Raw genomic sequence first — 24149 nt, forward strand, 5'->3', positions numbered from 1 at the left:
GGTGTTGAATTCTGTCGGAAAGACTGATTTTTCCATTTTATTTAAAATATAAATTTTACATTACCGTAGGCATTTTCAGAAGTTTTGTTTAAATTTTACCTCAGTAGGAGACCCAAACACAGATTATTTTATTAATAAAATGCAAAAAATGATCTCTGGAAGGAGATCTTTGTCTTTTTCTGCTCGAATGGGTTTCAAACAGAGAAATTAAACAGCGTTGTTTACGTGAGTAGAATTGCAAAGAAGCCTTGGAGAAGTAGAGCTTGAGCATGTTAGAGACACAGAAGGACAGCATTTTGCAGCAGTTCTACATGTTAGGAGGCAGAGGTTCCAGCTGTGTGTGCTTGGGAGGTGCTGGCACGCTCCAAGTCCAGACAGGCAACCAGGGACCAGCATCAGCCAGACTCTGGGAATAACAGTTTGTCAGTAGTAGCCTTTTTTTAAGATTTGGACACAAATAACCATTTTTTGTCAATTTGCACATAGCAGAACACTTTCCAGGTGTGTGTCTGTGGCAGATGCAGCTCATCCCATCTAGGGAAGGTTTAACCCCTTCAGCACTGAACTCCAGAGCCAAGAGAAGGTGGTGCCTGCATTTGGTGAGTGTGGGGGGACCCATCACCTCCTCCCACCTCTGGAACTGTCTGGCAGAACCAGGGAGGTGTTGGGACTGGCTCCCTGGGCTATACCTGCATCTTTTTTGTGTTCTCTGTCTCCTTTTACATTCCCAGGTGCTCCCTGGGGCGCTCTGGGCAGACAGTGGAATTTACTTTCAGAGAGTTCCATGTAAAGTAATGCAGGAAGGAAATCTTGTTTTCACAGATCATTTTATAGCACTTGGAAAAATACATAAGGAAAGTGGATTTCTGTCTTGTATGCAAAAAGCAGCCCTTAGGGGCCACATCAGAAATGAACAGGGAGAACTATCTTGGCTTAAATTCAATGCAAAAGAATGACAGCCACTTCTGTGGTTTCACCCAGGCATATTTTTCTTGATACAGGGCCAGCCCCACATTTGATGTTTAAGGCACTTGTGGCTTTCCAAGTTCCTCTTCTTTCCTGCTACTTGCCATTTTTACTGTCTGCTTTGTGCCCACTTGCTCTTTGGATGTACTGTCAATAAATAGATGGGTTAAATGAGGGGCATAGGTGAACAGCAGTGTGTTTCCATCAGTAACCTAAGGATGCAATGTGCTGTATGATATAAAATACTGTAGTTTTAGAGCAAGATGGGTTATGGGTTTTTTTAGTATCATGTCTTGTTTAATGGGAAGTAGCCTAAGGCTTTGCTGAGTACTGACTCTATAGCACAAGTCCTGGAGCATTCAGAGCCAAGTCCAGAGCTTGTTTCAGGCAAGAATGGTGCATTTGTTGTGTAATTACATGTGAAAGATTTTGTGCCTCCGTTATCTGACAGGATTATGCAGTAGAAGAACTTGCATGTGGCTTCCTAAACCAGGGATCAAAGCACTGATTTCAGTCATGTAAGCAGGTCATAAGAGCTTCTAGTGTAGACATAAAAGAGGTGTCTGGGTATGTCATGCACTGAAGAGCAAGCAAGCAACACGAGCTCTTGTTTTTGTCAGTAAGGAAAAAAGCTGGACAGCCCTGCTTCTCAGGAGGAAAGAAAGAGGAATTGGGGTTTAGTTCCTTTTGAAACTTTACAAAATGGTGCCAACAAGACAGTCTCTTTGTGGCAGTGGTTGAAGAGGAACACGGAATTCCTGGGGCAACCAGGACTTTGTCCTAAGTCAGCACAGGGGTACCTGGGCTGGGCTTAGGATGCCCCATGGATGTGGCCCATGGAGAACTGGACCATTGAAGTAATTTTTAGGCAAAGACATTGCTGGATTGTCCTGGGCACTGGTGAACATGTGCTGAAACACTGAGCTCTGTCTCCAGTAGGCTTCCCTTCTTACTTCTTGAACCAGAGCTTTTCCCCTGCACACTGTTTCAGTTTCTTGCTGAGCTGCAGTTAATGTGGCACAAGTCTCAGCCCCCTCCCCAAAAAGCTGTCCTGATGCCCCAGGGAGCTCCTGGCACCCACAGCCCAGGCATCTGTGTAAGCTATTTTTATGGTGATAATGTTTGCCATAATCTGTTAATCTGCTCTAATAATCTACTCTACTTTCACTGCATTTTTCCTGATAAGCGAAATGATATTTGAATAAAACCTAGTACTTATACATTCCTAGTTTCATCTGGAAGGATGTTTTAATAGCTGGTCTCAAATCTGCTGAAAAGCAGATTTTGTGGCAGAAATGCTAATGAAGCTTTAGCATCACCATGCTGAGCCATCAGCCACGCTGAGCCATTCAGGGACTGTGTATTTGGGGGGCAGAGATCATTAAATAGAGTTGTGTCATCTGAATCTATTTTTGTCATAAAATATGACTTCAATATTTCATGCTTATTAAAAAAATAATCTGTATTGCTGTCAAAGTTTCTGCCTTTTGAGACCAGCTCTCAGCTAATCTTCCCTGTATGACTCAGATTTCAAAGTCTTTATTCAAAAGGTCACATCCTGATTTAATACCCTTAGTATAAACCCTGGATAATTCAGTCGATGTGGATGGAGGGTCTTGTCATTTCGGTTTTTTGATCTTAATATAAATTCTGGCCAAGTGTAGGGTTGCATTTGTGAAGCTAATGCCATATTATTCCTGAACACTTCACAAGAAGGTGAAGATTGGTTTTTCACATTTAAGTGAATCCTTTCTGCATGAGGCAGGCCACCTCTTGCTCCAGCACAATGCTGGTCATTTCAGCTGGTCCACTTTAGAATGGGAATATGGAAAGAACGTTTGCCATGTTTGCTTTGCCATTTTTTAATATGTATTAGTGTTCAGATTTCTGCATTTGATACGGTTTCTGCTTTTCAGTACTGCTGGAAGCACAGAAGTTCATGTGTGCATATGCAGCACTTTTAAACCACAGTCATTTCTGAACTCTTTTGCTTCCTTTTGACACACTAGGAAAGGCAGGATGAGGATTTTGTTTAGTTGTATGCTTGTCACAGTCCTTAAAAACCCTATATAAAAAAAAATGAAGTATCCACTATGTGAAAGTAAACATATGGGTTTATTTCCACAGTGCCCACAAATATGAATCAAGAATGTTAAATCAGAAGACAAATAAGCTTAGTAATCACTTCTTTCTCTGTTTTCCCACTGGATCTTATCTTAATGGCATCCCACAGATAGGAGCCTTTTGAAGGAATGTTAATACTTTATGTAAGGAGGAATAATAAATAGCATTATGGTAATAAATCAGTTTGAATTATTAAATCTCCTGGAGGAATGCCACTTGTACCATCCCCCCCATATGGGACAAATTTGTAGCTCACTGCAAGTGAGGTGTAATTTGCCAAGTGACATTATGTTGTATGCTGGGGCACCTGTAATCCTACTCAGAGAGAGAAATCCTATTGAAGTGGGTTTTATCTCTTATCTTTACTCTTGTATTTTGTGTGTGTGTGCTGTAAAGAAGTAATTAACTATGGAACTATCATAATGCCACCTGTCTGATCAGCCAGCTGGTTTGAGATGGTTATTGAGGCTGGATATCTTGGATGCAATAAGTTGTGAGTGAATGGCTCACCCCTCCTCCCGTTCCTCAGGCACGTGGATGAGTGATGAATTTTCTTCAGGATCAATGGAATTTTAAAAATACTGACTTTTTACCCCCCCTCCCTCAGGTTGCCCTTGTTCTCCTTTTCCAATCAAATGTCACATTGAGTCAAACCCAGTGTTGGAAGCATGTGGAGAGCTGCAGCACATCAGCCCATCGCAATGTATCCATCAGACTGGAAGGAAGCCCAAAACCAAAACTCCACTGGCCAAAATGCATCCTCTGCAGAAACCCCAAGGCAAGTGGCTTTATCCTTCTAGCAACTGTATAAGCTTCTATTGCATGTCAAGTATAATATTTTTTAATGAATTGGTCTAATTTTAGGTCACAGCAAAATACTTATTTTTCACTTTATGTTTGAGTACAGCTGGTAGGGCTTAATTAACTTCATTTTTCCCAATATTAGATAACCTCTTAGGGAAGCCTTCAAGTCCAAATTGATTTGGGAATAACAGATTACTTATCTTGTCAGTTATTATTTCCTGTACTGTTGCTCTACCTCATGCAGCTGTGAAATGTCAGATTAATTTAGCAATATTGTATTGCTTCCACTGCTTTCTAGAACTGGTTAAACTAATGTATCTAATAGATGTTTGCCTTAAAGTAATTCACAGAATCACCAAAGGTAGGGGTTGGAAGGAACCTCTGGAAATCATTTAGTCTCACCCCCTGTTAGAGCAGGATTATAGTATCCTAGTATAATTTGGGTTGGAAGGGCCTCCAAAGGTCCCCCAGTCCAAGCCCTGCAGTCAGCAGGGAGACCCTCACCCAGATCAGGGTGCTCAGAGCCTCTTCAAACCTCAGCTTGAACATCTCCAGGGATGAGACCTCAAAAACCTCCTTGGACAACCCGTGCCATTGTTCCACTGCCCTTCTGGGAAAGAACTGGTAAAGAACTTTTTGCTGCTTCTTCTTGAGCAGATTACACAGGAGCTCATCCAGGTGGGTTTTGAATGTCTCCAGGGATGGAGACTCCACAACCTCCCTGGGCAATTTATTCCAGTCCTCTGTTACCCTCAGAGTAAAGAAGTATTTTCTGATACTCAGGTTAAATCTCCTGTGTGCCAGTTTGTGACCATTACCCCTTGTTCTGTCACTGGACACCACAGAGAAGGGTCTGGCCACATCCTCCTGACACCTGCCCTTTAGGTACTTACAAACATTGATGAGATCCCCCTCAGCCTCCTCTTCCCTAAGCTAAACAGCCCCAGCTCTCAGCCTGTCCTCACAGATGCTTCAGTCCCTTCATCATCTTACTGGGTTCTCTCCAGTAGCTCCTTGTTCTTGAACTGGGGAGCCCAGCACTGCACTCTACTCCAGGAGCAGGGCAGAGTGGAGGGAGAGCAGCACCTCAGGACATCCCTCAGCCTGCTGGCCATGCTCATCTTCATGCACCCCAGACCAGCCCTGTCCCTCCTGGCTGCCAGGGCACTGTTAGCCATGGTGAGCCTGTTGTCTGCCATGACTCACAGATGGTTTTCCCCAGAGCTGCTTTCCAGCGGGTCAACCTGGATGTGAGGTGAGGACCTGTACTGGTGCATGGGGTTGTTCTTCCCACATGGAGTACTCTACACCTGCCCTTATTGAACTTAGGTTTTCTCCCTGCCCATCTCTCCAGCCTCTCCAGGTCCCACTGGATGGCAGCACAGCCTTCTGACCTATCAGCCACCCCTCCCAGTTTTGTGTCATCAGTGAATTTGCTAATGGTACACTCTGTCAGGTCATTGATGAATGTACTGAACAGGACTGGCCCCAGTACCAGTACCCTGCTGGTCTCAGGCCTCCAGCTGGACTCAGCCCCACAGACCACAACTCTCTGGGCTCTGTCTTTGAGCCACTTTCCAATTCATCTCTCTACCCAGCTGCCCAATCCATACTTCTCAGGTTTGGTTGTGAGGATTCCATGGCAGACAGTGTCAGAAGCTTTACTGAGACCACATCACCTCTGCTTCCCTTGGCTGCCCAGCTAATTGTGCCATGTCAAGCCTGACTTCCCCTGGTTGAATCCATACAGACTGCTGATAACTTCCTTTCCTCAGTGTGTTTTGAGATGGCACTAATAAGCTGTTCCATTACCTGTCCAGGGATGGAGGTAAGGCTGATGGGCCTATAGTTACCTGGGTCCTCCTTCTTGCCTTATTTGAAGACTTTTTGGGGTAATGTTGCCTTTCCTCCAGTCCTCAGGCACCTCTCCTGTTCTCCAGGACTTTTCAAAGATGTTGGAGAGCAGCCTAGCAATGACTTGTGCTGGCTCCCTCAGCACCTGCAAGTGTGTTTTGTCATGGCCCATGGGTTTGTGAATGTTCAGTGTAGATAACTGATCCCTGACTTAGTCCTCTCCAGCTGAACTCAAGTCTTCCTTTTGCTGGGCTTCCTCTGTGACCTTGGTGCTGTGGGACTCCTGAGGGTCAGCCTTAGCACTGAAGGCAGAGGCAAAGAAGGCATTTAGGAGCTCTGCCTTCTCTGTATCATAGAATCATAGAATAGGCTGGGTTGGAAGGGACCTCAGAGATCATTGAGTCCAACCCTTAAATCCTCCATCCCTAAGGCACCAGCTTCATTCAGCAGAGGGCCCACACTCCCTTTAGGCTTTTTTTTCCTCCAGTATTCTTGAAGAAACTTTTCTTGTTGTCCTTGACCTCTCTCACCAGGCTTAATTCTAAGGAGGCCTTAGCTTTACTTGTTCAACTATGCAGCTCTCCTGGCTTTCTTGCTTCATTTCTTATTCTTTGGGATGCTTTGATGTTGAGCTTGGAAGAAAAGGTGCTTGAATATTAACAAGTTCTCTTAAACAATCCCCCTCTTCCATCTAGTGCCCCATCCCATGAGATTTTGCCAAGCAGTTCCTTGAAGAGGTAGAAATTAGTCCTTCTGAAGTCCAGGGCTGAGATCCTGTTTGATCCTCTGTGCATACTGTGCATGATCCTGAGCTCTACCATCTCATGATTGCTACAGCTGAGGTTTCCCATTACCTTCACATCTTCATCTGGTCCCTCCACGTTTGGCAGGATGAGGTCCAGCAGTACCTGCATCAAGAAGTTATTGTCCATGCACTGCAGGAACCTCCTGAACATTTGGAACAAAGGAGGGTGACCCTGCAGAAGATACTAAATTCACAATCCAATTTTTTTTAAAGAAGCCTGTCAGTGTGATAGTCATGGTCGTGAGAGAAAGAGAAGATTTTGGCCACCATAGAGTCATAGAATCATGGAATCATTTTTGTTGGAAAAGACTCTCAAAGTCATCAAGTCCAACCATCAAGGCAGTACTGTCAGGACCACCACTAAACCAGGTCCCTAAGAACCACATCCACACAGCTTTTTACAGACCTCCAGGAAGGTGTCACCCCCAGGAGTGGTGACTCCACTGCCTCCCTGGGCAGCCTGTGCCACTGCCTGACAAGTCTTACAGTGAAGAAATTGTTCCTAACACCCAATCTAAATCTTTCCTGGCATAACTTGAAGCCATTTCCTCTTGTTCTCTCACTTGTTAACTTGGATGAAGAGAGTCACCCCCCTCACACCACCCTCCTTTCAGAGCAAGATGGTTTCCCCTCAGCCTCCTCTTCTTTAGGATGAACACCCCCAGGTCCCACATCTGCTCTTCAGCAGACTTGTTCTCCAGACCCTTCCCCGGCTCCCTTGCCCTTCTCTGGACACACTTGAGTCCCTCAATGTCCTTCTTCTGGGGCAGGGACCCAGAACTGACCCTGGGATTTGAGTACAAGGGGATGGTCACTGCTCTGGTGCACCTGTGCCACGTGCTGGCTCCTGTTCTGCCCCTGTTGACCAACATTCCCTTATCCTTTTCCAGTGGGCACTTTTCAGTTGCCTGGAACTGCAGTTGTGCCAAGCCTGGAGCACTGCCTGGGTTTGTTGTGACCCAAGGACTTGGCCACGTTGAACCTCCTACAATTGGCCTCATCCCATTGACCCAGCCTGCCCAGGTCCCTGGCAGAGCCTGCCTGCCCTCAGGCAGATCCACACTCCAGCACAGCTTGGTGTCATCAACAAATTTACTGCAGTTTCATCCAGATCACCCAGATCATTGGCAGATATCCAGTAGGATATCCAGCACTGAGCCCTGGGAACACCACTGGTTCCCAGTTGGGTTGAACTCCATTCACCACAACTCTTAGATCCAGCAGGTTTTTTCCTCAGCAAAACTGACACCCAACCAAGCCTTGAGGAGTCAGTTTCTCCAAGAGAAAACTGTTGAAAACAGTGCCCAGGGCTTTCCTGAAGTGTAGATAAACACCCCTAACCTTTCCCTCACTTACTAAGAGGGTCACATTGTCACAGAAGGAGATCAGGAAGGATTAGGATGTGTTGTACAAACTGAGCCTCAGCACCACCAGCCCCTCTCACAATTCCAATGATTGTGCACGAGCAGTTTTCTGATATGCATTCAGCAAATCACATATTCCCAACTACGAAGGAAGCCTTGTGTTTTCTGATGCTGGAGGCAGACCTGAAATGCTAAGGCAGTACACTAGTCTGTGCTTGAAACATCCTACAAGATCTGTGTATGTATGGAACTTTCACCTTGAGGTCTGGGTTGTCCTGATTTAATTATTGGGAATTCCATCAATGTTGTTAATACTAACAGAAAGGATTGGCAGAACTGCAAGTTCAGTAAGAAATATATTGAATTCAGCTGGTGTGGACCCTTTGCTGTTGTACTAATTGCACTATTTTCAATTACTGAGTAAGGAGCCTGTTTTTTATTTGTAATTACTACAGGAATCTTGGAAGGAGCCTACATGGCTTGGTTCGAATCGTGCTTAAAAGTTGCTAACGTAGGTCCATAACCTATTTCTCTCCCTGAGACAGGTACTGCTACCTACTGCTGCTCACACACCTCTAAGCTCTCTTGCCCTTGACAGCCATAAGCTTAGGACTCAAGGAGCCTGTCTGTCTTACTAGCTGCTTAATGCTCTGATAAGGTTGGGAATGTGTTCATGGGGTGAAATAAACACCCAAAGGTAAAATGCTTTCTTGTCCAGTTCCTCCTGTTAATACTCAGTTTGTTTGGATTCTTGATGTCCCTGTAAAAGTAGTCCCAAGACAAAACAGGTTTCTCAGTGACAATTCCTGTGACAAACTGCTGTGTGGCACCCAGTACTCACCAGAGCAGTTAATGCTGTCTGAGGCTGAGCCTGGTTAGCCAGAGGTGTAAATCAGCATTTCAGGTCTTAGGCAGTGCCAGTCATCTTCCTCAAAGACATTTCTTGGTCATTAATTTAAATAATGATTTCATTATTTCAATCCACTTACTTAAAACAAAACTACTTTGATAGTAGTATCTGCAATTAGCTTACACATGATAGTAGAGAACAGTATGTGCAATCCTTTGCAAGGAAGGGAACATAGTACAGGTTCTTTTGTCTTCCCTTTTATTGTCTGTGTACATTTGACATGGCTTTTCTGCCTTCCTGCCTCTGTGATCTTCACTGATCTCTTGTTACTGTATGAATTTACTGGATTGTATATCCAATAAAAAAGGAAAATACTTCATGCCTCTCCAGGAAAATGAAATTGTCAAAAATTAAAAAATGGGGAAAGCAAAACAAACAAACAAATGAAAATTATTTAATTGACTGTATTGAAGTTGACATTTTTTCTGTTAACCATTTCTGGTTCCTCTTGGTGGCTGTCCAAAAAAAGTAGTTGTGACAATGTGTAACATTTCTTTGCAGCAGACATAAATCTTTCCTCAGTTTTTTGTTGCTGTTTTTATGCAAGAACCTTTCTTCCTGGGCCCTTCTCCCTAGAGCTCCCTGGATGGCTCATTAATGCCTATTTCTGGTTGCTTTGCTGGGTGGGATGTGATGGCATCATCACCTGAGACTCTAGGAACAGCTCTCTACCCCCCTCCCAAGGCTGTGCTGTTGGGTCATTTCTTCTTTTTTTGGGAATATTCACTTCCCAAGGAATAACCAACCCTTAATCAGCTGCTTCACCAGGTATATTTTTTTAGCTCTCTTCTCATCTAGGGACATGAACTGAACTAAGTAGATCTTCAAGTGCATCTCACACCAATTGAATGTCTCTGTATTAGGTCCTCCCAGCCTTCCCAGCAAGTCAGAGCAGACCCAGCACTGCTGGGTGATGGATGGCAATGCCTCCAGCAAGTCACTAATAAACATCTGGTGTTTAATGCTGGCACTTATGCCAATCAGGCACTTGGGAGAGGGCAGGGACTGAAGTAACACAAAGGCTTATTTTGCAGTGTGGGAAGAGTTCTACCTTCCACCTATTTAACCATGCCTTTTGCTCTTCTAATTCTGTCCTGTTGCTTTTCATGATTTCACTTGTTCCTTCTGCAGCACAGATTTTGCATCTTGGTTTCTGCCTCCTCCTCCAGGTAGCTGTGGGCTGCTTTGTACGACCTTCAGGAGGGGCACTGGGGAAATCCCATTCCAGCACGTGGCTTCAGTCCTCAGGCATCACCTGAAAGCTGCTCCCCAATACTAACATCTACTCTGTGCAGATGGGTTGCTTTTTTTTCTCCACCAGTTGACTTCTCTGTGGGCAGCACAGGCACTGGAGGCTGCACTGTGGGCATGTTGCTTTGTGCCTGTGACCTGGAGCAAGAAGGTAGCAGCAGCATTGGTTTCTGCATGGGCTGGAGCTGCTTCCAAGCATGGGCAGGCCTCCTGCTTGGGCTTCAGGATCCCTACCTAAAAGCAACACTATTTTCTTTCTGGGGCTGATTTCCTTTAGTACTGATGATGGTGGCACCCAACCCAATGAGCCCATTTCGTTTTGGTTGGTTTCAGCATGCGGATCTTCCACCCACCCTTGTGCCAGTGCCTAGAAGGGTTTGGAGTTTAGAAGCCTGTGCTGTGATATGTAATGCCTTTTCCTTCTGAGTTCTGCATGTCAGCTTTCTGTGTCAGCTCTGGAGGAGACATCTCGTGTGGTTTGTTTTGCTTTGTAAGTAGTGTGTGATGAGGTTAGTGGCTTTGCCTCCATGCTGATGTCTCCGTTTCTCAAACTTATTTCAGCAAATAAAACTTTAGAGCTAACAAAAGTGGTTTCCCCCTTCCATTTTGTCCAGTGAAGATGGTGTTGTGTCAGGTGATTAACAGGAAGAACTTGAAATGTGTAGCTGGACCCATTCCTGTTGGTGTAAACACTCTCAGTGAACCTCTGAGTGTTGTGGACCAGTCTGAAATGATGAAGGTCCTGAGAAGAAGGGGTGTGGGGTGGGCTCTGGCCAGTCTGCCTCCTGCATAAGGACCTTCTATGAAAAGCCTAGAGCTTTTCTTTCCTGGCTAGATGAGCCAGCTGGTCAGGTAGATGCTTTTTTTGGGTCATTTTGTTTTATTTCACAAGGAGAAATGTGGCCAGGCAGTCACTGATCACACAGTGTGCAAGTGAAAACCTGTTGAGTAAAACATAGACCTCCACCATCCATTTATATGCAGGATGATTTTCACTTCCTTCTTGTTATCCTGTGAGATAGTTTTTGTGATGCTGTTTTCAAAATTGAACAATAACACCTCTGGTTTTCAGACCAGAATTCCAGATGATTTTGAAGACTGGGCACATCCTTCTCTAGGAAGTGTCCAATTAAAGCCTGTATACTTAAACAATTTGTTTTTACTCTCTGGTGCTGAAATTACAAAACCAGTAACGTGGGTAGTTAAAGTGTGCCCTATACTCAGAGCACAAAAACTCTGTAAGAGTCACTCAGTCAGTGAGCACCCAGAGCAGCTCCTCATTTGCCATGCTGATGTCTCCATTTCTCAAACTTATTTCAGCAAACAAAAGTTCAGAATTCACAGAAGAACTTCCCAGGGGAAAGGCAAGGGGAGGACATCTGGGCTGATGGGGAGCTTAGAACTGATGTGGTGCCTTCTGCAAGGCAGGACCAACAGCAGGGGACATTCTGGGTGCAAATGCCTCCCCTTAGCCTCCTAAAGAAAGTAACCCTGAAATTATATCCATAACAGCTGCTAACAAGCTCTATGACAATGTTAATCACATTATGCTAATGTGCCATATGGACCGTTTAAGAATTGGAAATGCTTGAAATAAATTGTTCTTTGAAAATGTTGTTTAATGGAACACACACTTAGAGTTTCCTTATTGAATCTGTAACTCTCCAGATAGTTCAGACCAGAGGGAATCTCTGGCAGTGCCTCTCCAAGTAGGATGCTTCGGGAGTGCTTGCAGTCAGGTTTCCTCCCTTCTGGTCTCAGGTCTGCCTGGGTGAGGTTGCCTTCACTGGATGGAGCTGGAACATGAACCTGTTGCCATGGGTTACTGCTTGGGTGTTTCCAAACCTGCTTACTCTGCAGTCAGTGCAAGGTCTAAAGAGTATTTTAGAAATTACATTACATTACATTGCATTTCTTTGAAAACATTGTATTAAATTTTGTCCCTTCTCCTCCTAGTTAATCCTTAAGCAGGATGTGTATGTTCTTACAACGTGTTTTATTTATATCATATGTAGTTCAGTGTAGAACCAAAAGAGGAAGGAAATTTATGAAGACTACACCACAGAAGAGATGGGGGAGGAGAAGGAAAGAAAGAAACACTATTATGTTCTGCCTGTGGCATTTTTGACCAAGCAAACACAAGGCACTGAAATCCATGTGGAACTGGTTTTGGTGATTTGTTTTGGGCTGGTTTCTGTTTTGTTATTTTTTTTTTTCCCCAGTATAAGAGTTTGAACAGAGTGCCTGAGGTTTGAAAAGTCATGGGGGAGGAAGCTTGTTAGTGTGATGGAGCTGGTGAACACATTTGCTGAAACCAAGTGTGAGCTGTGCATGCATCCTGTTTGGTAACAAGGAAGTGGTAAAGTTCTGTGAGCTGCTGGGTTTGTTAATACTTCTGATACGGCTGCAGGAATACTAAATAGAAGTCTGGCATTTCTCCTTGCTGTACAGCAGCTTGCTTTGGTGTACAAAATGCTTCAGGACTGTACTTGTGCTTTTCATAAAGGGCAGTGAAAGAATGGATCCCTGTCATTCTGCATTGAGCCCTTGGATTTTTTTCCCAGTTTAGGATAAAGAAGATGGAGATTCATCCCTCTCTTTTTTCCCCTCTCTTTTATTAGTACCTCCTAAGCCTGTCCATCTCAAGCCCGGGCAGGAAAGAATTCCTCCTGCACCTTCTCGGCCTTTGCCAGCTGATCCCAAGTCATCGAGGAGCTTAGCCCCTGGAGAGGAAGAAATACCAGTATCAGCAGGAGTCAACACCCTCATTGAGAAATTTGAAAGTATTAGGTAAATATGTGACATCTGCTCTAACCTCCCTTTTCTGCATTTTTAACTGGGAATGCAACAGGAGAAAACAATTGTAATTATCATATAGAAACTCCTCTTGGGATGGTTTCTACTGGAATCACAAAACTTGTTTGGCTACATGGAGTTTTATTTCTTTAATAAAAGCAGGTGTTTTAGCTTAAGCTGTTCTAAGGAGCTTAGGACCTGCTCAGTTTGGTAAGTGTTTTACCAGAAACAAGTAGCCCAGAGTCTGCTCTCACTAAGCTGGCTTGATGTTGGGATTGAGTTTTGTATTATAGGAACTTGATTATTGTGATATAAAATAACTGAGTTTTCTCTCTTAAGATTCAGTAAACATCAGACATGTTATTAGCTTGCTTCTTGGAGGCAGGGGAGACATAAATAGCAATGTACTGTGAAACAGTGCCATGAAGAACAGCATTTCCTCTGAATCTTTATGTATAAGAGACATTAAATGGAATTAAATGTACAAATTTTGCTGTAAAAGAAGCTCATTTTTACAAACACAGAAAAACTCTCTCTGCAGACCAGATCTGCCTGGTGGAGCTAAGTGATTTTTTTGCAATGAAGGGAGATGGGCACAGGGAGACACTGCACTGTGTCTTGGAGTGTGTTGTCACCTGGGGGAATCCAGTAAAGAGATCTTTCAAAAAGAAAAAGTAGTGTTTTCTCGTGCTCCAAAAGCATCCTCTGGCAGAAAATACCTTGCCCCAGGCTTTGTTCTGCTGGAGAACAACATGAGTTCCTGTTTAAACAAAACCACAACCAAATGCTTTTAAAAGATTATCCTGCCCTCCCCAAACCTTTAGACCAGAGTGGTCTTCAAGGGGAATATTTAAGGATTCTAGTGATGCCATTTCAGTAAAACTTCCACTAGAGGTGGTGTGTTTTTTAGCCAGAATTACAGGGTAAATATTATTACAGCAATGTACACACACTTGCCTCCTAGGATTGTAAGGGGTGTACAAGAAATAGAACTTGAATCAAATGATGATCAAATCCTCTGTCTTTTGGGGCACTTCGGAAACATTGATCTGAGTGCTAACCTGAACAACTGTGGTGCTTTCTCCTCACCTGCAGACAACCTGTACATATTCTTCAAAGAAACCAGCTAAATTTAACTCTTAAGATGGAACCTACCCTGGACTCCTCCAAACAACCAAGCTCGTGTGACTGTGACATGGTGGCTTCCAGCACCTCTTCTACAAATGAAAAAAGTGAAGCAGATGAGAAGGAGCCAGACATACCATGCAGTGGGGATCTATCTAACACAGACATCATGAAAATCAAAGAGCTCAGCATAGGTGATAATAAAAGCCATGAAGACTGTGGTGCTGTGACTGTGAGCAAAGAGGCCTCTGGAGAGCTTGGCAGTAAAGACTCAACTGCAGAGCTGAATGGGAATGGTAAAATTCCGAACAGGGACAGTGGGATTGACAGTCCTTCTTGCAGTGTGGCAGGGGAAAGCTTTCCCAGTGAAGATGGTGCAGAGCAAAAGAAGCCCAGCATGGCTGGGAGCCCAGGGGAGGTGGAACCTGAGAAAAAGGGCACCAAACCTTCCTCCCTGGAGCAGAAGAGAGACTCCATGCAGGATGAAGACAGTGACATTGATGAAGGAAGCAGTGAAGAACAAGAGACAGCAGAAGTGCCAAAGCTAGAGTATTTGGATGTAAACAAGGTAAGGTAGTCTGTTCTTTACAGTTAAGTGCTCTGAAACCAGCTCCTGACTCTGGCCAGCGATCTCTTGTGTCACTTTCATTGTTTGGGGTTTTTGTTGGGTTGGTTTTACGTCAAAGGATCATGAGAGTCATAATTTCCTGCTTGCTGCTGGTTGTAACTTGTTCCTGAGCTAGATAGGATCTTTTAGAAAGGTTCCCAGGCTTGATTTAAAAGGTTTCATCTCAGCCAGAGGTAACTAGTTAAAATTTAAGTGATTTTGTAGGTAAAGACTCTGACCTTGTTTGGGTTTAGTTGAGGTTCAGCTTCTAGGTGTTGGATCCTGTTGTTTTTCAGTGGAGTTCCCTGGAATGCAGGGATAGGGTCTGATGGAAAGCTCTTTGGAGACATTTGTGGGATTGTTGGGGTTTTTTTTGCACAAAGCCTGAATTTCCATTGGTGTGATTACTTTTGAGTGCAAAGTAGCTGTTTTGAGGGTACTTATATCAAATTACCCTTCAGGCAACTGTAGCTAGAAGAGATTTTCCTTGAATCCAGAGTAGTGTAGTCTGGGCTGTTGTGTGTTTGCTGCAGCTGTGTAAGATTAACAACAGATTTCTTTGATTATCTCTTTATCAAGGCAGTTTCTTTTAGAAACAGGGATGATAGAAGGGGTTAGATTTTTCCAGAAGAAGAAAACAGGAGAGGCTTTGAGCAAAATATCTGCAAAATATTCCACCATTTTGTGGGGTGTTTTGTTTATATTTGGGGGTGTTTTGGGCTTTGTTCTTTTTCCCTCAGCCATCATGACTTGTTATTTATACTGACTGTTTTTTAAAGAATTTCCTAATCGCTAGCAACTAACGAGTGAACTATAGCAGTAGCTAATGAACTATAGCATTCACACCTCAGTCTGTGCAAATCAGGGAGTTCTGGTGAAATCACCAGAGATATCCTGGTTTGGGTATGCAGTCCCTTGGTAAATAGGGCAACTAAACCTCATGAAGTAGCTTCTGGGTCAAACTGGCAGTGACCACTGAAGACTGATGTCAAATGCCTGTGGGTACATGGTGTGCAAGAAGCTCTGTGTCTCAGAGCCCATGAGTACAGTTTCAGAGTACAACTAATGCTCTGTGGTGTGCTCTTTTTTTCCAAGAATAGAAGACCTGATGAGGCAAGCCTCCTATCTACAGGAAGGTATGGAAAAGCCTCAGACTTCCTCTTGCGAGTGCATTGCTGGGTGTTGCTGTTCCTCCTGCTGCTCTACCTCCAGCTCAGACTGGTGGAACTGGGCTGACTGGGCTGACCATCCCTCCCTTTCATGCAGGTGCTGCCCTTGCAGCCTGGGATGCTCCAGGACCTCATTGCTGTGCTGCTGCTTCTGCCCTTTCAGAGAAAGTCAAACCTCTGAGGTGCCAGGAGTACTCAGAGGGTTGTGGAAAGGCCCCAGGAGAGTAGGAATCAGTGAGGGCTGCACAACCCAAGCCTGTCCAAACCCAACCAAACATGTCCATGTTGAGGCTGTGACTCTGCCTGTCTGCAGTCACACCTGGCAGCTGGTGTGGATTCAGGAGGAGGAACCCTTCAGCCTCTCCCAGCTCCCTGAGAGGCAGGGAGGACACACATCAGAGCCTAGGCACTGCACACATCAGAGCTGACTGCTGGGCTGCCTGTGGATTCTGTGCTCCAGATGGCTTTGGGCTGTACAGGGGTAAATCCATGGCATAAATCCATGGCAATACTTCCTTTCTGTGAGGCTGGTGAGACACTGGCACAGGTTTCCCAAGGAACTTGTGGCTGCCCCATCCCTGGCAGGGTTGAAGGCTGGGTTGGATGGGTCCTGGTGGTGACAGCAGCAACCTGGGGGCAGGTTGTGACAGCAATACACAGCTCTGCCATGCAGGAATCACTAAAAACTTTGTGTCAGGATACTCTAAGACAGATATGGAAGCACCCATTAAAATACTAGGTAACACCTCGGTTACTTTGTGGATATTTGAACAAAAGTGAAAGTTGGCCTTTCAGAAAAGGACACTTCTCTAAAACTATATATAGAGGAGAGTATTTGTACAGGTGCACCACCCATCTCTGTTTGCAAAATAATATTGCTCCCTGTAGGAATATTATAAAATAAGATTAGTGCCTCATTTAATGAATACTTTTGGCAAGCATGGTGAACATGATGTCAGACAAGATATATGCACTAGAATCACACAGTTCAGTCAAGAGAGCAAACACTGGTAGGGAAACAGAAGAATCCTGGTTTGGTGGGAGGTGTCCCTGCCCATGCAGGAGGGTTTGGAACTAAATGATCTTTAAGGTCTTTCTAACCCAAACCCTTCTGTGATCCTATGAATATAAGTCAGGGGCTCCTGCAGGGTCTGTCCAGCCCAAACAGGAGACTTCTGTCTTTTATTTTGTACTCCAGAATTTAATGGAGGGTTGGCAGGAGGCATCTTAGTGATGGAAACTCCAATTAATATCTATCTGTTAGCATCTACTAACAACATCCGATGCATCCACTGACATTTGGCATCTCTTTAGCAGTCAGCAGGTGAAAGCTTGTTTACATCACAAAAGGGCAGCAACACCATCACTGTGAAAGGCTTTTTGCCTGCTGCTGTTTGGGGTTTTTGTAATGCATACATGCATCCACACACTGTGAAATACTTTAGTTATTTTATATATGTGTGTGCCTGTGAGCAACTGAAATATTATTGAATATATTGTGTGTTAGGGGCAACATGCCAGCCAGAAAAGAATGCATTAAATTAAAACAATCTTAGTTCTGGTAATTATACTGTTTGGACTAGGAATATACTATCAATTGTGTCACACCCAAGCAGAAGACTTTATGATTATCAAGTGTTTTGCTGGCAAATACCAATGTTTTCTAAGATACTGGAGTTTTGTGAGCTGCTTTTAAATTCTTGTTCCTTAGGTTAGGTGTCCATATACTATGAAATAATGTTGATAAACCCGAGTTATCAGGCCATTCTTCTCTTGTAGCATTCTTGGTGTATTTATAAGAGACAGATCTCCAGAGGAAGGGTTTGGGTTTTTTTTCTGGTGCTACTCTTCTTCCTGAAGTGCACTTATGTGATGCACTCCAGATTCTTCCTTGGATTTTGAGTTGATTTCACCTTCAGAAAGGCATTTTTGACACTGACCAAGCTGACTCAGCTTGGTTTTGCAGCTGCATGGAGGGAGGAACGAACGCTTAGAGATTTGCTGCCTCTTCTGTTGTGTAAGGGTTGTGCCTTCCTCTGGGGATGTGACCTGTGAAGCTGGTTTGTGTGCCAGGTATCCACATCCATGCTCCCCTTTGGTTCTCTTGGAGATTTGGGTCCCTATGGACTAAGGCCACTACTAATGGTAAAGGGCCAGCAAGGAGAGCCAGCACGATTTGAAGCTGACTTATTCAGTGGTTATTCTTAGTTCACATCACCTGTGACAAAACTGGGAATTTGCCAGAAAACAAGGTACCTGCTGTGCTGGAAGGAGGAGAGAGGAGAGTTAAATCAGCAGCAGCCCCTGGCCAGGGAGACCCCAGCTTCTCCAGAAAGCTCTGTGCTGGGTGCCAGCATCTTTTTCCTGCCTCCCTCTCCCTCTGCCTGGTAGCAGGCATTGCAGCTGCACAGAGGAGGTAACCAGCACTCTCATTAAACATGCAAGTTTCCAGAGAGCTTTGTTATAGTTGGAGGAGGCTGCATAAGCAGTGCAGCTGCAGAGTGATTTAATGATTGCCCAGTTATTCCTAGGATATCAAGTTAAGTGAAGCTCATGAATAAAAATAAAGAGGGAGAAGAAAACAAACAAAAACCAAACCAGATTTGGTTTTCTCTTCTTTAATTTTCTACCTCAGATTTGTCTCCATCCACCTTGAGAGCTTTCAGACATCCCAGGGCTAGGGAAGCACCATTGCCTGCTGCCAGACTGGAATGGTTTGGTTTGGGCTGGGGTGAGCTCTGCAGTGTGCTGGGGTTTCCTTGGGGAGTCTGCAGCACAGTCACAGCTCACACTGTTAGCACACAGTTAGTGGAATATGTTTTAAAATCTCAGGAGTGACTTCCTGGGTTTCCAGTTATCTTTTATCAAAATTAAAAAGGAACAAGGGGAGCTTATTAGTTGCTATAATGTCTCAGAAAATGTCAGGAGCTGAAGAGATGTGTTACCCTTGGTGGTTACAAAAAAAAAACCCAACCAAAGAAATGGCATTAAAATGGGGTTGAGAGGCTGTCATGCTCTGTAGTCCTGTATCCAAGGCTTTTGCTGACTGCTTGGGAGCAACTGAGTAATGCTTCTCAGGTGCCTAATGCTTGTTCATATCTTTTTATTTAGGTATTTTTCACTAAGAGTAATATGTGCTCATTAGCATTCATCAAAAAAATGCCTTTCTCCATCTGTCCTGCTTCCTGCTGGGGAAAATAGTAATAATGAAGTCTCACTGCCTAGTGCAGTCACTGACACACACTTTCATTCTGCCTGTACATGGCTGGAATTTCACTTCTCATTTCATTGTACACTTTGTTTTGGAATGTTTGACCCACAGTCCTGCAGGTCAGACCCATAGGTAAGGTTGTCTCCATATGTATTCTGAAAAAAGAAAGCAGAGGTCAATGTTTTAGTCATAATGTTGGTCAAGAAAAATTAGATATACTATCATCCTTTTTTTTTCTTTTTTTCTTTTTTTTTTTTTTTTAAATAACCCTAAGGAAAATGAGATGTCAGTAAAAGAAAGACCAGGCCTAGGATAACTTGTCCCTGCTTTTTGCAGTATGTTTGAGTAGGAAGTTCTCTAATCTTCCTGGGTCTGTGTTCCCGGTAGGGATTTTTCAAACTAACTATATATGACCCAAGCCATAACCCAGCAGGTTTTTTTGCAAGATTTGCTTGAAAGTCTTTTGTGATCGAGGTACTGACTGAAAGTGATTGTGCACAGCCAGTTGTATAAACAAGGGTTGCTGCAGGGTATTGACCAAGTTTTCTCATATCAACATTTGGTTTTCACTTCTAATTTCAAATTTGCTTTTCATGGCAGCCAAATCAGTCTTTGCACCCCTGACTCTGTGGCCCAGGCATGTTTGGTGGGTGCCTGGCTTGGTCAGGAGTGGGTTTTTTCCTCAGCTTGTGCCATTCCCCAATTTGCAGCTAGGACTGGGATCTTTGAGGCTTAAATGTGTTCACAGCACAGGTGCAAACCTGACCTTTATGAGAAGCTCATTTTGGTTGTTTTCAGCTGGCATTTCCTTCTTCTTAAAAGTATTTTATGGACAATTAGAGCTGGAAATGAAATTTTGAAGCTTCCACAAAGAATCAGAATCACAGAATTTTCAGGGTTGGAAGGGACCTTTAAGCTCACCCAGTTCCACCCCCTTGCCATGAGCAGGGACACCTCCCACCCAGCTCAGGTTGCTCAGAGCCCCATCCAGCCTGGCCCTAAAAACTTCCAGGGATGGATGGGGCTTCCAGCACCTCTCTGGGCAACCTGTGCCAGGGTCTCACCACCCTCATGGGGAAGAACTTTTTCCTCACATCCAATCTAAATCTCCCCTCCTCTAGTTTGAATCCATCCCCCCATCTCCTATCACTTCCTGACATCCTAAAAATTCCCTCCCCAGCTTTCTTGTAGCCCCTTCAGACTCTGGAAGGCTCCAAGAAGGTCTCCTTTGGAGCCTTCTCCTCTCCAGACTGAACAATCCCAACTCTGTCAGTGTCTTCCTAGCAGAGCTGCTCCAGCCCTCTGAGCATCCTCCTGGCCCTTCTTTGGACACCTTCCAGCACCTCCAGTCTCTCCTGTACCAGGGGCTCCAGAACTGGACTCAGGACTCCTGGTGGGGTCTCCAGAGAGCAGAGGGGGAGAATCCCCACCCTGACCTGCTGCCCACACTTCTCTGGATGCAGCCCAGGATCTGGTTGGCTTTCTGGGCTGCTCATGGTGAACTCCTCCTCCTCCAGCAAGAAGTGTAAGAGCATCAGGCAACTGCTGCTTCATGCACTGGAGTGATCTTCCTTTGGCATGAAGTCAACACCTACAACTTCCCTTTTCTCATCTTTCTTGTCACCTTGCCAGCTCAAGAGTTTGAACAACCCTCTGCCGATGTAGTGTGGTTGGCTGTGGAGGACAGTAATATTGGGCAAAGCAGGAGCAAAATACATTGACAAGAATGGACCAGCCAACTATCTGCATAGGGTGGAAAACTATAAATATTTTGAATTTCTGTCATTTATGTGCCTTATAAATGGCACGTTGTTTTTCAAGGGCTTCGTTAGCAAGGTTCAGTATGCTTCAACTTAAAGACTGTAACACAAGGAATTTAATCCACATTTGCAAACTTTGCATTTGCAAAGTTGTTTTCCTTAAAAACAGAAGCCATGAAATATCACAGTGAACTGCATTACAGCTCAGGCTTTGTTAAAGCTGTCCTGCCAGGGCACAAAGTAAGGTTAGAAACCATGACTGTCTCATGCTTAATTCATTTATTATTTCATCTAAAATGTCATGTCAATTGAAAGGCAATTTGTAAATTAGTGCAAAGCCCATGGCTGTGTCTGCCACCAGCACAGCTACTGAAGGTGGAGTTGCTCTTTGTGGCAGAGCTCAAGCTGGGAGTCCGTTCAGCCACTGTTTGGTATTTAAACAGATGTCAGCAAGTTTTTTGGAAATCTAAACAGAGCTGCAGATGGCAAAGGTCAGAAGGTTAAAAATGCCAGTGCTATGGAAAGATTTACTTCTGAGAAGAAAATGTATTTGGTTGGCAATCATTGTTTTTCAAATTCCGAATTTAAACAAATGAAAGGATATTCTTGGTGGCTGGTATGCTGGCTGGGTTGTGCCAGTGCCTTCCAGTCAGCAAAACTGGCAAATAAATTCTTCCTGGGTGAGAGATCCTCGTTGTTACTGGAATTTGAATGGCCAGCAGTGCATGTCATTATGAACTGTGATATGCTGTATATGCTTGGAACAAGTTCAGAGCTTTGTTGGGCTGTCATTTTTTTTCCCCTAAGTGTTTATAAATATCACATGAATTAAGGGAGCAGAATGTTAGGTGGCATGTTAGAATAGCTTAGAATTTTGAGTTAGCTTGAAATAATTTGAGTAGGGAGGTAGTCAGAGTATGTGTCAAAGCTCCATGGCATGGTTGCCCCCATGCAGGCTGGTGCCTAGATGGGAAGGTATTGCTCCAGAGGAAGGCAATTCCCCTTCCTTCCATCAGCACTGATATCCCAGAGCTGTGGGTACTTCATGCTGAGCAGCACCCCATGGCATGTGGGACAGCTGGGGATCTGGGTGTGTTTGAATTCATGGATAGTTTGGAAAAGCCTTCAAGGTTTTTCAGTGGTGTTGCACCTTGCCTACATGTGTGTGGGTGTTGCAATTATTCTCATCACATTTTTTTTACAAATAAACCAAGATGATGTTGAAGAAGCTTGAAGAGAGCATTTGAGTGACGCTTCCTTATGATCTGGTGGAGGGCAGCAGGATTGTGTCTGGAAACACCTGCCACAAATGCCAGTGAGCACAGAGAGACACATTTGGGATGGAAAGAGGGGCCTGGGTGCTTCCTGAGCTGGAGACAGCCCTGCATGTTCAGTAGAATTCAGCTGGACTGGTGCTCCATGGATTTGTCCAGCTTCTGTGAAAGCTAAACCTGTATCTTAATAATTTAAGTATTTTGAAACACTTAGAAATGGAAGTGGCTGTGTAGCTTTTGGCTGAACTGTGGATTGTCAGTACTTCATAACTGTATTTGAAGTTTTTTAATTAGTCCTTTCTCCTTTTACTTATTTTTTTAAAAGAGATTAGTGTAAGACTTCACTGAGTGACTTGAGTTACATTGCTGAAAATTCTTTCCAGGAAATTGTCTGATGTTTAAAGCTGCACAGAATCTTAGAGGTATAAGTAATGCTGTTCTGGCCAGGGAAAGAAATCCATGGCCAAGCAGGTCTGGGCTCTAGGTTTCTTTCTAGTTGCAGGACCTGAACTGAAAAAGGAGAACAGTTCTATTCAGAGTCTAGTACCTTAGTTTCCAATAGACTTGACATATTTCCAGATTGGAGTATGTTGCTGGGTCCTTACAGAAAATCATCATGAACTAAAGCTCACCTGACCAGCCACTGACTCCGTTGCTAATTGCTCTTTCAGCAAAGGGCTCTAAAGTGTCTCTGGAGCAAACTGATCCATCGATGAGGGATCAGAACCATTTCTGAAACGTGTCAGCCTCCTTCAGGCTACTCTGCTGACAGGGATCTTGACCCACTGAGAAGATGGAAAAAAGAGCAGTTGATGAAACTTAGGTTTGTAGATGCAGTCAGACTGTTTGTACTTTTTTTTTTTTCAGTGTACAGAGCCCCAGAAGCTTTTCAACATTGCAAATGAACTGCTCCATACAGAAGAAGCATATGTTAAAAGACTCCATTTGTTGGACCAGGTAATTCAGTTTTGAATCAATTTTGCTTTGCTTTCTTTGAGCAGCCAAGATTTCTCCTCTTCATGCCCTAACCTCAGCCTGGGTGTCTGAAGCCCATGTTTATAGGTGGGAGATGGAGTTTGCTTCCCAGGCTGTGTGCCCTGGGTCCCAGAGGGGAGCTTTGGGCAGGTGGGTTTCCTGACCTGCAACCAAAGGATTAAAGTGTTGGAAAGAGAAATGGGAAAGCAGCAGTCCCAGGCACAGAGATCATCAGCATTCAGCTCTTCCCTGAATGTACATGCAGAGGAAATCTCAAGGAGAGAGATGGTGAAATCCCTGACTGCCCTACAATGCACAAGAATTTTGAGTTTTACTGAAATCAGACTGCATGGGTCAACCCCGTGCTCACAGTGAATTTTTTTTCTCTTCTAAACCCACCATGTTTCATAATTGTTGTCCACCATGTTTACACATGGGGATAAAATCAAAGAGGTGAGATGAGATGACCTGAACTTTCTTCCACACAACCACCAAGGTGAGGCTACACAATTCAGGCATTTCTATAATTTTCTCAAAGAAAAAAGCCACAAATGTGCAGGAAAGAATTAAAAATGAGGATGAGTCACATTGCTAACCAAAGGCTTTAAAAGAAAAACAAAAAACCCAAATTGTCATCTTGCTTGAAATCTTGTTAGAAGCTGTAGCTTGCAGCTTCTAACATCAGGACATTAGCTTGTCCTCTAACATCAGGATCTCCGTGGGAGACTTTCCAGAGTTTTCTTTGGATGGACTTTTTAAGGCCTTGGAAATTTAGGGAGTGTCTTTCCCTTTTGTTCAGTGCAATATAATTTTTCCACACTGATCAGCAAAATAATTATGGCTTTTTTTGCTTCACGTACATAGGAGTGAGTGTTCTTCAGGGACTGCTTGTTCTCCAAAATCCAAGGAGTCAGATCTTCTCAGTTATTTCAGTCTTTTTTGACTTACCCCTCAGATTTTTCACTTTATGGCCCATAGTCATAAACCTAACCCTAACTGACAGTGGGCTTATGTTTTGTGAACTCCCAAAAGTCCCTCAGGGCTGACTACTAGGAGTTAAAAATTGTATTTTGCTCTAAGGCAGTCAGCTTGGTAATACTGCAACCTAAAGCCAGTGTGTTTAGGGTTGTTTTTTGTAAATACATGTTGTCCTG

General features: G+C 44.0%; 1 protein-coding gene across 2 annotated transcripts in view; it reads left to right on the plus strand.

Annotated features, from left to right (window-relative positions):
* Window positions 1-24149, plus strand: part of FGD3 (FYVE, RhoGEF and PH domain containing 3) — a 108130-nt gene that overhangs the window by 52131 nt on the left and 31850 nt on the right. Inside the window, exons 2-5 of one of the 2 annotated variants that reach the window (XM_030458600.1) lie at window positions 3698-3868; window positions 12700-12868; window positions 13970-14567; window positions 22888-22977. In XM_030458600.1, coding sequence (XP_030314460.1) covers window positions 3698-3868; window positions 12700-12868; window positions 13970-14567; window positions 22888-22977 — 1028 coding nt within the window. The remainder of the gene's footprint in view (window positions 1-3697; window positions 3869-12699; window positions 12869-13969; window positions 14568-22887; window positions 22978-24149) is intronic. The other variant, XM_030458601.1, reaches the window with a different exon arrangement.

The sequence above is a fragment of the Calypte anna genome, chromosome 12, assembly GCF_003957555.1.
Source record: "Calypte anna isolate BGI_N300 chromosome 12, bCalAnn1_v1.p, whole genome shotgun sequence".
In the NCBI taxonomy this organism is placed as follows: Eukaryota; Metazoa; Chordata; class Aves; order Apodiformes; family Trochilidae; genus Calypte; species Calypte anna.